Source organism: Orbicella faveolata, unplaced genomic scaffold (genome assembly GCF_042242905.1).
Source record: "Orbicella faveolata isolate gen_17 unplaced genomic scaffold, um_ofav_v1 contig_13, whole genome shotgun sequence".
Classification (NCBI taxonomy): domain Eukaryota; kingdom Metazoa; phylum Cnidaria; class Anthozoa; order Scleractinia; family Merulinidae; genus Orbicella; species Orbicella faveolata.
In genome coordinates, this window is record NW_028301540.1 from 19,295,851 (window position 1) to 19,310,426 (window position 14,576).

Genomic DNA, 14,576 nt, shown 5'->3' on the forward strand with positions numbered 1-14,576 from the left:
TTGATGTTGAACTATGTCCTGCAAGGGATGAAGAGTGTTAAGTAAGAAATTGTTGCACTTAATGGTTTTGCAGTAGAAGAGTGACATTAACCTACTGACACATTAGTGTATTTATACCAATCTATAACTACTGTACAACAAAAACTGTAAAATTGGAGTTATAAACTTACATCATTTTTCTTGGCTTGTTGTGCAAGGAAATGCTGTGCAACATGGTCTGGAAGGATGTTGTACAACAATTTTTTATTGTATTCTCTGAGTTGTTCCATTTCTTCCCTTTCTTCTGTGGCCTTGAAAATAGAAGTAAAGAGTAGCTCATTGGCATTTTCATTTAAGCAATTGATGGTGATTCATTTCGATACTATGAGTTACATGATAAGGATCTGCCTGCAGGTAGTTAAATGAGTGTTGAAAAAAAAATTTATTGCACTTCACTAGGGAGTTATATGTGTTTCACATGACTGCTCCCATTTATAAACACACATGCAGTCCAGTCCTCTAATGTGCTCTGATGTTACCTTATCAAAGTCAGTAATTGAAATTACTCAAGATCAAGTTAACAATCAACTAATAACTGTAAACACCCACATACAAGAACAACTAGATTAAGAAAATCAGACTGAAAGTTGGCCAATAAAGCACCATAATTATGTATAAGAACCAATTCAGCCTGACAAATACATGTTCTTTTTTAAAAGGAAAGAAGATGCCAAAATAAGAAAGCACTCATATTTACATACTATGGTATGCTGGACCATAAAAACTCTTAATGTTTACTTATATTAGTAATTACAGTTATTTTTCTTACTTCAAATTTAATTTTCAGTGTAAGTATTTAAATACTGTTATATGTTAATTAAACCTCTAGTAATGTATAATGTACAGGTTGTATAGTATTTCTGAAACAAATTTTAAGAACATTTTCAGGATTTCCTCTCACTAAACACCCCATAAAGAAGAACTTGATCAGCCTGAAACCCAAAATCATAGGTTCTTACATGTGGGTGTTTACTGTATTTTAACTGCCCAAATGTGCCGCAATCCATTAATCTACCTAATAGTACTTATCTTTAATTCTACAAGTAACACTTTTTCTCCAGCATTGCACTTTCAGTTCACTGACATCAATAACTATTAGCTCAAGCAGTTTAAGGTCTGGGTCAGGAATGTAAATGGTAATTTACTGGTAAAGTAGAGTTAACAACTCAAAGCATTTCAAAACATTGAAATGTTCCATCTGCATGCTAGTGTTATTTCAATCAGCATTGGGCTGTCTAAGGTTTGTCACCACTTGAACACTATCATGCAAGAGACATTGCTTTAAGTTCAGAGAACTGCTCTTTATTTCACTTGGCAACATAACACTGCATACTTATGTCACTTTCTCTGCCTTCACTGAAATGAATGCACAGCTAGCATTGTGCAATATATACAAAGTTATGTATTGCGTGTCCCTTTGTCCGCATAGCACAAACTTGGCGTGAGCTGAGCTTGTATATTTATATTATCTGTATCGGTTTTTTGACCATGTCTTGTACCACTCACATTTGGAACTGCCACAACTGTCCCACCAACTTTGATCCAAAAGCCTTGTTTCTTCGTGAGTTACAGGCCCTGCTGAAGAATGGTTCAATCCTTTTGGCCTTGGCACACAATCTCATGAGGACTGACAGCAAGGCTAAAATCAGCCAGTGAGTCTTCAAACACGACCACGAATGTGGAAACCCCCAGTGTCCCACTTCAACTCTGGAGAACATTCCTGCCTTGGCTTCCACCTCGGATGTTCCTGTTGTCCCTTTGTTTGAAGCGACAATGCATGCCCGCGTTTTCAAGCGACCAGCTTGACCAGTTTTGCCTACTCATTGTGGACACTGCTGGTTCTCAGCATCCTAGATCTGTACTGGTCCACAATGAGAATGTTACCATCCCTCTTCTCTCCCCAGCTAGCTTGTACGCTGATCAAGGCCAAGAACCACAAAGCATGGAAATACAAGATGGCCTCCTTACTGCAAATCTGCCACTTGGTAGAAGGTCCCTGGTAGCTAACACAGCTAATCTACAGCGCCAATACTTCGCAGGGAACTACGCCATCCACGACTATCACCGATCCCAGCGTGCCATTACTACCCTGGAAACTTATAAAAGGATTCTGAAACGTGAGTACACTGACTTTTATGAGATTTTGTCAACCAATATGTACCCCATAAATGCCTTTCTCTTTTCCAATAACTTCAGGTTGGCAATCAACCCTCAGGACTCATCCACATCAGCATTTGTTTGGACCCACAAAGAAAACGACATATTGATGGCATTTCATCCTGGCTTAAGTTCTGGAATGTCTACCTTTCCACTCTCCTCTCCACTTCCCTCACCTGGCCCCAGACCTCCTTGCCTGCCAGGATCAAATTTGCAAATTTAGCTGGAAAGTCAAGCCCTCAGCCTGGCTAATGTACAACACTGCCTTCAGGCACAAGGCAGCCCCAAATATCTCTGCTCCTTTGTTCAAGAGTCAATGAGTAGCTATACAATGACATCCTCAAGGAAGAGACCTTCCCTTATTGACCATTGCACCCTAGCCTGCACTGCATGCTCTAAGACAAACCAGTCCCTTCATTCCATCACAGCCTTCGCTTCTTCTTCCCTACCCAAGCCATCTTATATTTGTTTATTATAACCTTGTGAGGTTCAAAAACAAAAAAATTACATAATCTTAATAACACCTAACATTAGTAACATCAGTTATTTTTACATGCCCTGATATTACAATGCTGCCCAAGCCATCTTACTCCACTACCAGCCTGTCCAACAAACCACCTGGCCCCCCACAATCCCAGCCAGCAGCCATCAAACTGCCAGTTCCAGCATATCTGTAACAGGCCAGACTGTGGAGGCAACATCATGGGTCACAGAACCCCAAAGGACTCTGATTCCACCATGACACCCCCTTCTCTGAGTCTCCCTACTACTCCTTACGACATTTCACACCTGTCTACTGAGCTGAACCCATCCAAGCTCTTTGACCAAGCTCTTGCCCTTGTTGCACTGCATGGCACGAATACCCTCATGGCTAAACTGGATGTCAAGCATGCCTTTCACCTTTGTCCAGTTTCCTTGGCTGATCATGAACTTCTTGGTATTGAATGGAAGGGCCAATTTTATGATCTTTGCCTACCCTTTGGCTTGTGCTCTTCACCTTACTTCTTTAACCGTCTGGCTGATGCCTCTAAATGGATATTGCAGTCCAATTACCATATCCATCATCTCATGCATTACCTGGACAACGACTTTACAGTGAGTCCTTCAAACTGTGCCAATACCATTCAGACTATCATTTACTTGGCATCTAGTTTAGACATTCCTCTGGTGCCAGACAAGTTAGAAGGTCCCACCACTTGTCTGGCCTTCCTCAGGATCCTGATTGATAACACCTACATGGAGACTCCCCTACCTGCTGAGAAACTAGAGGAGCTGCTGGCTGAACTTCAGTCATGGTCTTTCGCTACCTTATTGACTTACGCACTACAGCAAAGATTCCCCATCATCATATCACAACGAATGTGGAAGCTCGTTTCTTCCCACTTAGAATGGCCATGTGATAATACCCGACACTTTTTAGTTCACCAGACCTGGAACTCTTGATGGATGTGTGTGGCACCCTTGGCTATGGTATTTACTAGGCCAGCCACTGGATCGCTGATCCCTGGCCTTCCATCCTAAAGGATCGTTCAACCCAGTGGAAGGAACTATACCCCATTGCTCTTGCATGTTGCCTGTGGGGTCACTTGAGGTCTGGGAAGAAGCTTCTCTTCCACTGCGACAAGCAGCCAATGGTGGATATTTGGGCCTCTGATACATCCTGCAACCCTCTTATCATGCACCCCATTCAATCCATTTTTTTCCATACCTAGACCATTGTATGAAGCTTGATTACATGTAGAAATTTTTGTAAAGCTCTCTGACTCTGCGGTAGAATTTTGAATGTTTAAGCTCCGTTTCTCTTGGATATGCGTACATCATAGAGGTGTAGTGGCGTATAGTTATTGTAGCAAATATTATATCCAGCTTCACAATGTGCTCGATCAGTTGTTGTGCAAATGCTGGGAGGAGGGAACAGTCCCCCAAGAGATGCGAGATTCTATCATCACGACCCTGTTCAAGAACAAGGGTGACCGCAGTGATTGCAACAATTATCGGGGCATCTCTCTCCTTTGCATTGCTGGCAAGCTCTTTGCCCGTGTGGCACTCCCTCGCCTTCAGCAGCTTGCAGAAAGAGTGTACCCTGAGTCTCAGTGTGGTTTTCCATCCCAACGCTCAACGGTTGATATGATCTTCTCTGTGCGAGAGCTACAAGAAAAGTGCAGGGAACAACAACAACCTCTTTTCATTGCCTTCATCGATTTAACTAAGGCTTTTGATCTGGTTAGCAGAGATGGCCTCTTCAAGATCTTGCCTCTCATCGGCTGCCCACCAAAGCTTCTGAGCTTTCTGGAGTCTTTCCACAACAACATGCACAGTACTGTTCGATTCGATGGCAACATGTCTGAGGCATTCAACATTCGTGGCGGAGTCAAACAAGGCTGTGTGCTGGCTCCCACCCTCTTTGGAATCTTTTTCTCAGTGCTTCTGAAACATGCCTTTAGAACAACAAATGGTGGCATTTTTCTCCATTCCCGCACTGATGGCAAACTTTTCAATCTTGCCCGACTCAGATAGAAAACCAAAGTAAGCCGAGTTCTCCTCAGAGACTTTTTGTTTGCCGACAATGCAGCTCTGGTTGCTCATAGTGATGACAATCTCCAGAACCTCCTCAATGGCTTTTCGAATGCCTGGATGACTTCAGCCTAACCATCAGCCTCCAAAAAACCAAAATCATGACTCAGGATACAGACATTTCCCCCTCTCTCTTCATCAAGGACTATGCACTTGAAACAGTCAACAGCTTCATCTACCTTGGTTCTACTGTTACTAGCACCACCCCTCTTGACACCGAAATAGGAAAGAAGATTGGGCACGCTGCAACCAACATGTCAAAGCTTTCACAACATGTCTGGGAAAATCAGAAGCTCACTACTCCCACCAAAATGGCTGTCTACAGAGCCTGCATCATCAGCATGCTCCTCTATGGTAGCGAGTCCTGGACAACGTATGCAGCACAAGAAAAATGCCTGAATGTGTTCCACCTGCGCTGCTTGCAGCGCATCCTCTCCATCTCCTGGCAGGACCGCATTACGAACAGTGCTGTCTTAGAGAGAGCAGGCATCCCCTCTGTATACACCCTTCTTCGCCAGAGACGTCTGCGCCAGAGACGTCTGCATTGAATGGATGAGGGCCACATTCTCAAGCAACTCTTGTACAGAGAACTAGTACAAGGAAAAAGGCCGGTAGGACGACCGAAGCTCCGTTTCAAGGACGTGTCAAAGAGGGACATGCAGGCCATTGGTCTTCCAATCGATTCGTGGGAGACTTGCCAGTGACAGGAATGCGTGGAAAACAAATTGCACCAAAGCCCTCCGAGAGGGAGAAAAGCTTCTGCACATCACAGTGGATACCAGGAGAGAACGTCAGAAGGCCAGGGCCCTTGCTCCACCCACTGATTCCACTTATGTTCGTGGTTCTTGTCACCGCATCTGCCGATCAAGAATCGGACTCCAAAGCCATCTCAGAAAATGTTTAAGGAAATGTACAATTACTAACACACGCTAAAATTATGGACTAGATTGTCCGATAATGCCAATACATTATATCCCTTAGGGAACGTTGAGTGTTACTATGGATTGCAGTGTTTTTATAATTGTTTTCAATTTACAATTCTGTATGGAGTTCACCCAGGCTATGCTCTACGCTATATGATCTTCCAGCTACGGTCAATATGCTACGCTCTTAATTAAAGCTCTTAAACTTCATGTTCCACCATCTACACTCTACGCTTTACTTATTTATGACTTTATCAGTTCAAGAATTTTTGACAAGTCTCTACACTAGCTTAGAGGCTTAAAAAACCATGGCAGTAGAATGGCAAAAAATATTGGGTTGCGAGTGCAAGTTTCTCGATCATCTGCAATGCTGTAACCTTTGTAATTGTAATTTATTGGCTTTCTTTATCATCTCATATATATTAAAGTGTTATTAAAGTGTTATAATGGTTTACAGTATTTCAATAATCTTTTTAATGTACAATTCTGTATTGAGTTTACCCTCTACGCTATATGTTCTACCATCTACATTCTACTCTCTACGTTCTACCAGCTACTCTCTTCAATCTACGCTCTACCTTCTACTCTCTAAGCCCATCTACACTCTACGTTTTACCAGCTACTCTCTTTGATCTACACTCTATGATCTACCCTCTAAGCCCATCTACGCTCTACTCTCTACATTCCACCAGCTACTCTCTTTGATCTACACTCTAATATCTTACCATCTATCATCTACCATCTACCCTCTAAGCCCATCTATGCTCTACTCTCTACATTCCACCAGTTACTCATCTATCCTCTAAGCCCATCTCCTTGGAAGGTTATTGGAATATTCAATTTTTTTTTTTAATTTTTTAATTTTTTAATGAAGACTAGAGAGCAGCACAAAGGAAGACTTCTTGTAGTTGTAAGCTTTTTTGTTTATTTCTGACATATTTCGTCTCTGTCTAAGACTTCTTCAGGGAATGATTACAACTAACACTGAACAGCATATATAGCACATAAGCGTGCCTAAGTTTAACTTCCCATGGAAGCAAATAACTGCTGAAACATGCTGTAAATGGACGTTAAGGCATATGTTATTGCGTGTTGCTATATTTTGGGGGCCATACGATCAGCGCTATTTGTATGGCACCCCAAAAACATACTATTTACATAGATGTGCTAAACTAGTAGTAGATTTATGACTGACAACAGAGTCTAACTCTGGTAAATGTCTCTGGATAACCAGCTTGATGTTAGTGGTTCTGAGTTAAACCATTTATTCGAAGTTGAAATGAACAGCAACCTCTACGACCAATTGCGATCCTAAAAACTAGTGGTCGCAAAACATCCACTAAGCATTCAAAGTCACATGACCTAAGTATTCGCACTTTTTGAGTACACTATAACAAAGCGTCCTTCACATCAGTTAGGATGACTACAGTTAAATATAGATTTAAAGACTACCATTCTACCGTTGCACGATTTACGTTTTAGCGAAACCCATTTAGTTCTGTTACTGTATTTAACCTCCCTGAATAAAGGAAGTAAAAACCCAACTGGGTAACCACGAAGCCGGAGACGCTTCCAGAATTTCTCATGTTTCGCTAAAGGCTTTAACTGTGGAGCTATTTCTAGTATAACACATAAGCTTGCCTCCATTAAAAGGCCCTCTTGTTGCTCATGGGATGAAACGACTCAAAGGGAATATACAGATACTTATTTAGTGGCTTTTGATAGGTAGAAACCTGCAGAGTGCTAAAATTAGCATCTTTGTAAAGAACTGAATCGCGAAACGAAATACTACTTTTGTCAATAACATAGTACGTAAGTTTGATATGATCATTCTTGCTATAGAGACAACTAAGAAACTCTAATAGGATTTCTTTGGGACCCTTCCAAACAAAAATAAACGGCACGCAATGCATGCAGAAGCAATGACGTTTAAAAATTGTTCCTAGAAGATTGGAACATGAGCAGACAAACTGATTCTTAACCTTTTGGGTTGGAAATTTTACGGGTTTACATTTAGGGTAGTCCATTGGTGGTTCATTCAAGTAGTTCATGTACCAGGTCCAACTTGTTAGTCCATGTGCTAGGGGTCAGCGAAATGTACCAAACCAAATAAAAAGCACTCCGCTGAAAAGTTCCTCTCTCTGAAATCAACACCTTATTATCTTTATAGATATTAGGCAAAGCTAATTACCTCACCAGAAATTAATTTGTTGTTTTAAGCATATATTTGTCCAAGAGAAAATCATTTTCTCTTGACTTGTCATATCGCATGTGCGACCCGCTTGTCTATCTAAAATTGTATGTATCGAAGATATGTTATTATGAGTTTGCCCGTGAGCGCAAATAATATTTATCCGACACTGTATAAACCAAAATCCACCGCCAAATCTTCGTTTAAAAGCTGAAATTAAAAGCACTCCCCTGATCCTACAAACAACAAAGGAAAACTGCAAAGGAAACCCACAAAGGAATGTTACTCTCTCTGAAATTGACACCTTATTATCTTTAAAAGTATTTGGCAACACTAATCACCTCACCGGAAATTAATTTGTTGTTTTAACTGTATACTTGTCATATCGCTTAAAAGCAGTCTGCTGATCCTACAAACAGCAAAGGAAAGCTGCAAAGCCTTCATCTATCACCTGTGCGACTTACTTGTCTATCTAAACTTGTATGTATGGAGGATATGTTCTTACTATGAGTTTGCCTGTGAACGCAAATTTATCCGATACTGTTTAAACCAAAATCCACCCCTAAATCTTCTTTTAAAAGCTACAATTAAAAGCACTCCGCTGAACCTACAAACAGCAAAGGAAAGCAGCAAAGGAACTCCCAGAGTGCATTTCGCTTCCACAGGGGGATAAATTGTGCGCGACATGAGCGCATGGACATAAGCGCGACAAGCTATGCGAAATCACTATCCAAAGGAATGTGTGCATGCCAGCATAAAGCCATGACGTCACACAATACGTCATCGCTTAAAAAGCCTTTTTTTAATGTTTTAATCTTTTTTAATTTTTTTTATTTTGTCACTCTCTTCATTAAAAATTAAAAAATTGAAAAAAAAATTAAAAAATTCCAATAACCTTCCAAGCAGATGGACTTAGAGGGTAGATCGTAGAGCGTAGAGCATAGATCGAAGAGAGTAGCTGGAAGAAGGTAGAGAGTAGAGCGATGATGGGCTTATAGAATAGATGGTATATCGTAGCACGTAGAGCGAGTAGCTGGTAGAACGTAGAGTAGAGCGTAGATGGGCTGAGAGGGTAGATGGTACATCGTAGAGTGTAGAGCATAGATCAAAGAGAGTAGCTGGTAGAACATGGAGCATAGATGGACTTAAAGGTAGATGGTAGATTGTAGAGAGTAGATTGGAAAGAGTAGCAAGTAGAACGTAGAGAGTAGAATGTAGAGCATATAGCATAGAGCGCAGAGGGTAAACTCAATACAGAATTGTACATTAAAAAGATAACTAAAATACTATACACCATAATAACATAAACATTCCCCATGCACTTTAATGTTTGCTACAATAACTGTAAGCCTCTATGCCCGTATATAGAACCGTAGAGTGTAGAGCGTAGATGGTAGAGGGTAAACTGAATACAGAATTTTAAATTGAAAACGATTAAAACACTGTAAACCGTAATAACAATTAATATATATGAGATATATGCGAGGAATATGCTACAAGTTGAAATCAAATGTTACAAAATAGGCAAGTAACCATAATAACTAACAACAACTACGGTGAAAGCTATGAAGTAGGAGGTAATGTATCTTTCCAACATGTAGGAGACTGGTGACGAAAGCGTAGAGTCATAGAGCTCTACCAAAATCTCTACGCTAAATCAAGCTTCATAAAACGGGTGCCAGTTGTTTTTTTCAGCACTGCATCTCACAATTTTCAACTCCTTGTCTCCCACATTACTGGTACTGACAACTCCATTGCTAACTCTTTATCCCGTTTGCAGATGGCAAAGTTCTGTCAACTAGTTCTAATAGTAGATGCAACACTGATGCCCATTCCCACATCAGCAGTGACCCTCTGGAACATCAATTAGCCTTTGTGCAGTCCCACGCCATTACAACCTCCACCTGCCACATACACTGGGCTGGTATTTGCACGTACACCAACTTCTGCACCACCAAACGGTGAAAAGCTTCCCTGCCACTGAGACCACTCTTTGTGATTGTGCCGCTTATCTGGGTGGTCAAGTCAGTTATACAACCATAAAATTGTACATGGCTGGGATTCATTTTGAACACATTGAAAACAGTTTGATGGACCCCTATCAGGAGGCTCTCTTACTTCACCTCCTCCTGCATGGCACCAAACCCAGCATGGACATTTCCTCCCTATGTGCCTTCCCATCATGGTGGTATTCCTCCATCAAATCAAGTTAGCTCGAGCCCTTGACATCCACCCTCACAATAAACTAATGTTCTGGTGTACCTTCACAATGGCTTTCTACGGTTTTCTCTGCTCCAGCGAGTTTACCTCACCGTCCACAATCCAGTTTAACCTGCTGGTGCACCTCAGTTGATCAGACATTTCCTTTACATTCTATGTCTGCATAACTCTACAACTGAAGTCTTCCAAGACAGATCCATATTGTCAAGGCTGCTCCCTTTTGTTACCTCCATCTGGATGCTCGGTCTGTGCAGCACGAGCAATTCACAAGTACTTGTCTCTCTATCCATCCATTGATGCAACACTACTCTGTGTATTGCTTTGCTCTACCTGAGTAGAGCAAAGGTTACATCCAACCTCTGCCTCCTTCTTCACCATCTGGATGTTCCAATGGAACTCTATGTTTCTGACAGCTTCAGGATTGGGGCTGCTGAGATGACAGAAGAGGCAGGTTTACCTCTCTGGCAACTGCTCTCAACTGGTCTAGCAACTGCTTTACACTCTACATCAGAACCACCGTCCATTCTTCAGAGAATACCTAGTCTACTAGCTACTGCTAGCGCCACAGGACAGAGCATCTGGAACCCCCAGCAAGGACTTTGCACCGCTCCAACTACTTAGCTTTATATTGCGTTAAAAAGGCAATATTTGGGAGTTGATATGGGTGCACACCTGACACACCTTAGTGACGCATGTAGCAGGCTGGGTGGGACCCTTACCCCACCTTAGCTTTTAGTTACCAGCTGGGTTTAGCATGCATCACACTCGTTCACTCGTCCCCTAGTATTATCGCTATCACTAGGTGTGGCATGCACCACACTTGTTGGCTCATCCATTATGTGTGGGGTGTGTTGCTGCCACCCCTATTTTATTCCCAACACCCAACAATCTCAGTCCCACTGAGCGCCAAACAATTGTGTAGTTTGTGTTCCTACTTAACAAGTGAAGAAAGTTGTACTGTAGAATTAATAAAAATGCACTATATCATCTATATGAAGTGTGACACTTTATCCCAGCCCAAGTTGCTCAAAGAAATAAACCCTGTAGCACTGCAGTACACAGTGCTATTGTTAATGTTAAGATTTCTCTTCAGCGAGATTTAATCTCGCTGAAGATATGTTACATTTTCAAATAAAGGCTGAGTTTTTATTATCATCATACTTGACACCGATCTGGTCTTTTCAAACCCCTGCTATTTCAAACTATTTTTAGTTTCCCCTGAGGATTCAAAATAGCGGGGTTCAGCTGTATTTTTACCAGCAAACGCCTTTGACCCAGGCCTTAAAGGAGTAGGTCACTCCAAAAACCGTGTATTTTTTTCCATCACCAAAAACTAGTTCACATTGAGTTGAGTTACTCACCGTTGTTTTAGCTTCTGAAGTGGATGCGATCCTAATGAAAAAGAAGTGAAAAGTTCGACACCGGGAGCCGCCATTTTGAAAGGATCTTGAAGGCCAGGCCGCATGTCCGTGACATCATTCCGTCCGAGAATATGTTTGTTTGTTTGAGCTTTAGTATGGCTGCGCTTGAAGCTAGAATGTGCTAGTGATTCAGGGGATGATGATAATCAAGTTGAATGGAACGATTTGTTGGAAAATGTGCTGTGTTGTACTTGTGAGAAATGTGCAACCATGCCAACGCAAAGAGAATGTGTTTGTTGCCGAGAACAGCCGGAGTAGGTCACCAAGATGGAAGGTACATTTTGCAGTACAATTGCAATGGACGCAGTTAGCAGATGAGGAAGTTTATTTTTAATTGTATATTGCTCTCAGAATTGAATTGGTGGCTTAAATAAATCTCCAGTATAATGCTTTTTATCTGATTTGTCTCCATTTTTATTTTACTGGCGCTTCAATGTGGAGGGAGTTCTGGTATCACAGAAACTGATGAGTTTTCAATAGTGTGTTTAAATCGGGCGAATGCTTTCCACCTCACAAGTCTGTGTTTTTACTTATAAACTTTGTATACTTTTTGCCCTTGCTCGTAAGTGTTCGCCAGGTTTCTTTACACTTATGGACAATGTGGACTCTTGTGAAATACGCAGTGACTTTACATGTAAGATGCGAAGTGAAATCGACGTCTTTGAGGTGAAATGTGAAATTGACAACATTCCTTATCATTACATAAGATTTGTTGTGAGAATTGTAATTTGTATTGTTGGAAAGCTAAGCATATGTAATAGATTTTGGATGGAAGGAAAAAGTACATGGAACTTTTACATACGTAAACATTAGCTGATGAAGGAAAATTCACTCTGCTAGTGTGTTTACCGTATCGCATGTGTTGTGTTTACTCGCCTCGTTACTTGACAAAGCATGCAGTAAAATTAAAGCTTCATTTTTTTACTGTAGATTTGCTTTCATTAGCAACTGTAATTCCCAAAAATGATGTGAATGCAAAAACACTGCCCTTAATTAATGATGAATCGTGTTGATAAAATTGACAACAAATTGTAACACATTTCAGACAAAATATTATTTACTTGCGGATATTGGATTTCGCTATAGCAGGAGTTGTTATTGGTAATTGTCAATATGTAGATGGGACTGATGTACAGTTAACTACTTCTTCCGATGTATTCCAAATCAAATTAGACAGCATTTAAAAATTTGTGAGTATTTTAACTCATCCCTGGCAGTCAAGGCCGATTATTAAACACGCGCTGATTTTGGCCCACACAAGAGATTTATAAAGCAAAAAAATACTTTTTCGATAAAAGAAAACCGTACCTGGTTAGTCTGACTTGTAATTTTAAAGAAATCTGCAGGTCATTTGAAGTTCCCACGGTACCCTAAGAAATTTAAAAAATCACTTCCAAAAAACACATGCAGTCGCTATGCATCAATGAACACAAAAACATGAAAACCCTAGCACCAGACTACGAAATATAATGAATTAAAGCTTGTAACATAGAAACTTTTTTTTATAAATACTGGTAAGACTGGTAAATGATGAAAAGAATTTCATTCAGCCATTTTCCCTGTTAAACTGATTATACATGAAACTGATCCGTGATTCACACCGTTTTAGCGTCTTTTTCGTGAAAATATATTGCCTGAGGGGTCGAAAATTTTTGGCGAGTAAAATACTTGTGTTGGCGACCAAACCTGAAAACTTAGGGGCCAGCTGGCCCCAAGGTTTTTTCTTCAAATTCGAGCCCTGTAGTCCAGCGAGGAGCTTCAATTTCTTGTGCAGAAATAATATTTACCCAATCAAGTCAACGACAGTTCTGCCAGGCAAAAATATTTTTAAAAATGAAAAGTATAACTGATAACTACCTCTATTCGTTCCTTGCGATGTGCCGTTCGCTTGCAATATGTGCCTTTACAAGGGCCTTCCATTGAAAAATTGTCGGAAAGCATTTTTTTTCAATGACCTCCTTCTTGTGTTTCCAGCCACAAGCTCAAATCGGTATTGAGTTTTGAAACAGTCGTCTGCAAAATGCTTGTTGCACACATACACATTTTCGAGTTTTTTTGGCAAAAATCTCTCATCCCGAGGTAGCTGTTCGAACCACTTCTTTGGCAATTTTTTGTTCTTTTTAGGCAAGTTAAGGAAAGTCACTCCTCTTTCCCTATTCTTTTCGGTTCCGGTTTTACAGCCCGGGCCGAATTTTTTTAGCTCACAACTGAATTTAGAACAGAAAAGAAGAGCTTTAGCCTTTGAGCTTTGCGCCAATTCGGACGGAATGACGTCACGGATATGTGGCCTGGCCTTCAAGATCCTTTCAAAATGGCAGCTCCCGGTGTCGAACTTTTCACTTCTTTTTCATTGGGATCGCATCCACTTCAGAAGCTAAAACAACGGTGAGTAACTAAACTCAGTGTGAACTTTTTATTGGCGATGGAAAAAAATACACAGTTTTTAGAGTGACCTACTCCTTTAAAGTACTTGAGAGTGACACAGCCCATAATCCAATGCTTTATAATTCTAACTTTTTCCCAGAGTATGTAAGTTACTGAGAGGAAGGTATTGTTTTCTTTTATATAGACAGAAGAATCTGTCTACTAAATGGCAATGTAAACATAACTATTAATGCATCAGTCAATTCCAGAAGTGCCCATTCCCCCCTCTCTTCCCCCCCCCCCCCTCCCCCAGGGCAACCACAGAGCATTTGCTCACGTTGTCAGTCCCGGGCATGGGTCATCTGCAATTTTATCACGGCCCGGGGGCTACGCATTGGCATACCCCGGGGCGACCCCACGTGTTTTGGAAAGTGCCATGGATGAGTTCATCGGGAAAGACAAGGCGTTTGTTGAACAATGGCTTGTCTGTCAGGGACTAGAGAAACTTGCAGATGCTTTTAAAGGTATGTTTTCTCAATTTTAGATATTTCTTCATTACTTGTAAGCATATAAATATAAGCGACAAGGTGAACTATATTTTGTTTATCACAAAACAATCACTGACGTGAACACGACTATTTCACATTTTGCATTCAAAACTAGCCTTGCATTTTTTAAATTCATGAA

At 40.9% G+C, this 14,576-nt stretch overlaps 2 protein-coding genes and 1 pseudogene across 3 annotated transcripts in view; 1 reads left to right on the plus strand and 2 right to left on the minus strand.

Moving 5' to 3' along the window:
* Positions 1–14,576, minus strand: part of LOC149115467 (uncharacterized) — a 309,029-nt gene that overhangs the window by 69,663 nt on the left and 224,790 nt on the right. The window lies entirely within an intron of this gene.
* LOC110050848 (adenylate cyclase type 5-like) overlaps positions 1–14,576 on the minus strand; it is a 205,222-nt gene that overhangs the window by 30,650 nt on the left and 159,996 nt on the right. Inside the window, exon 18 of the mRNA XM_089284950.1 lies at positions 171–290. Within this exon, the coding sequence (XP_089141076.1) occupies positions 171–290 (120 nt within the window). The remainder of the gene's footprint in view (positions 1–170; positions 291–14,576) is intronic.
* LOC149115471 (uncharacterized) lies at positions 10,067–10,725 on the plus strand (annotated as a pseudogene).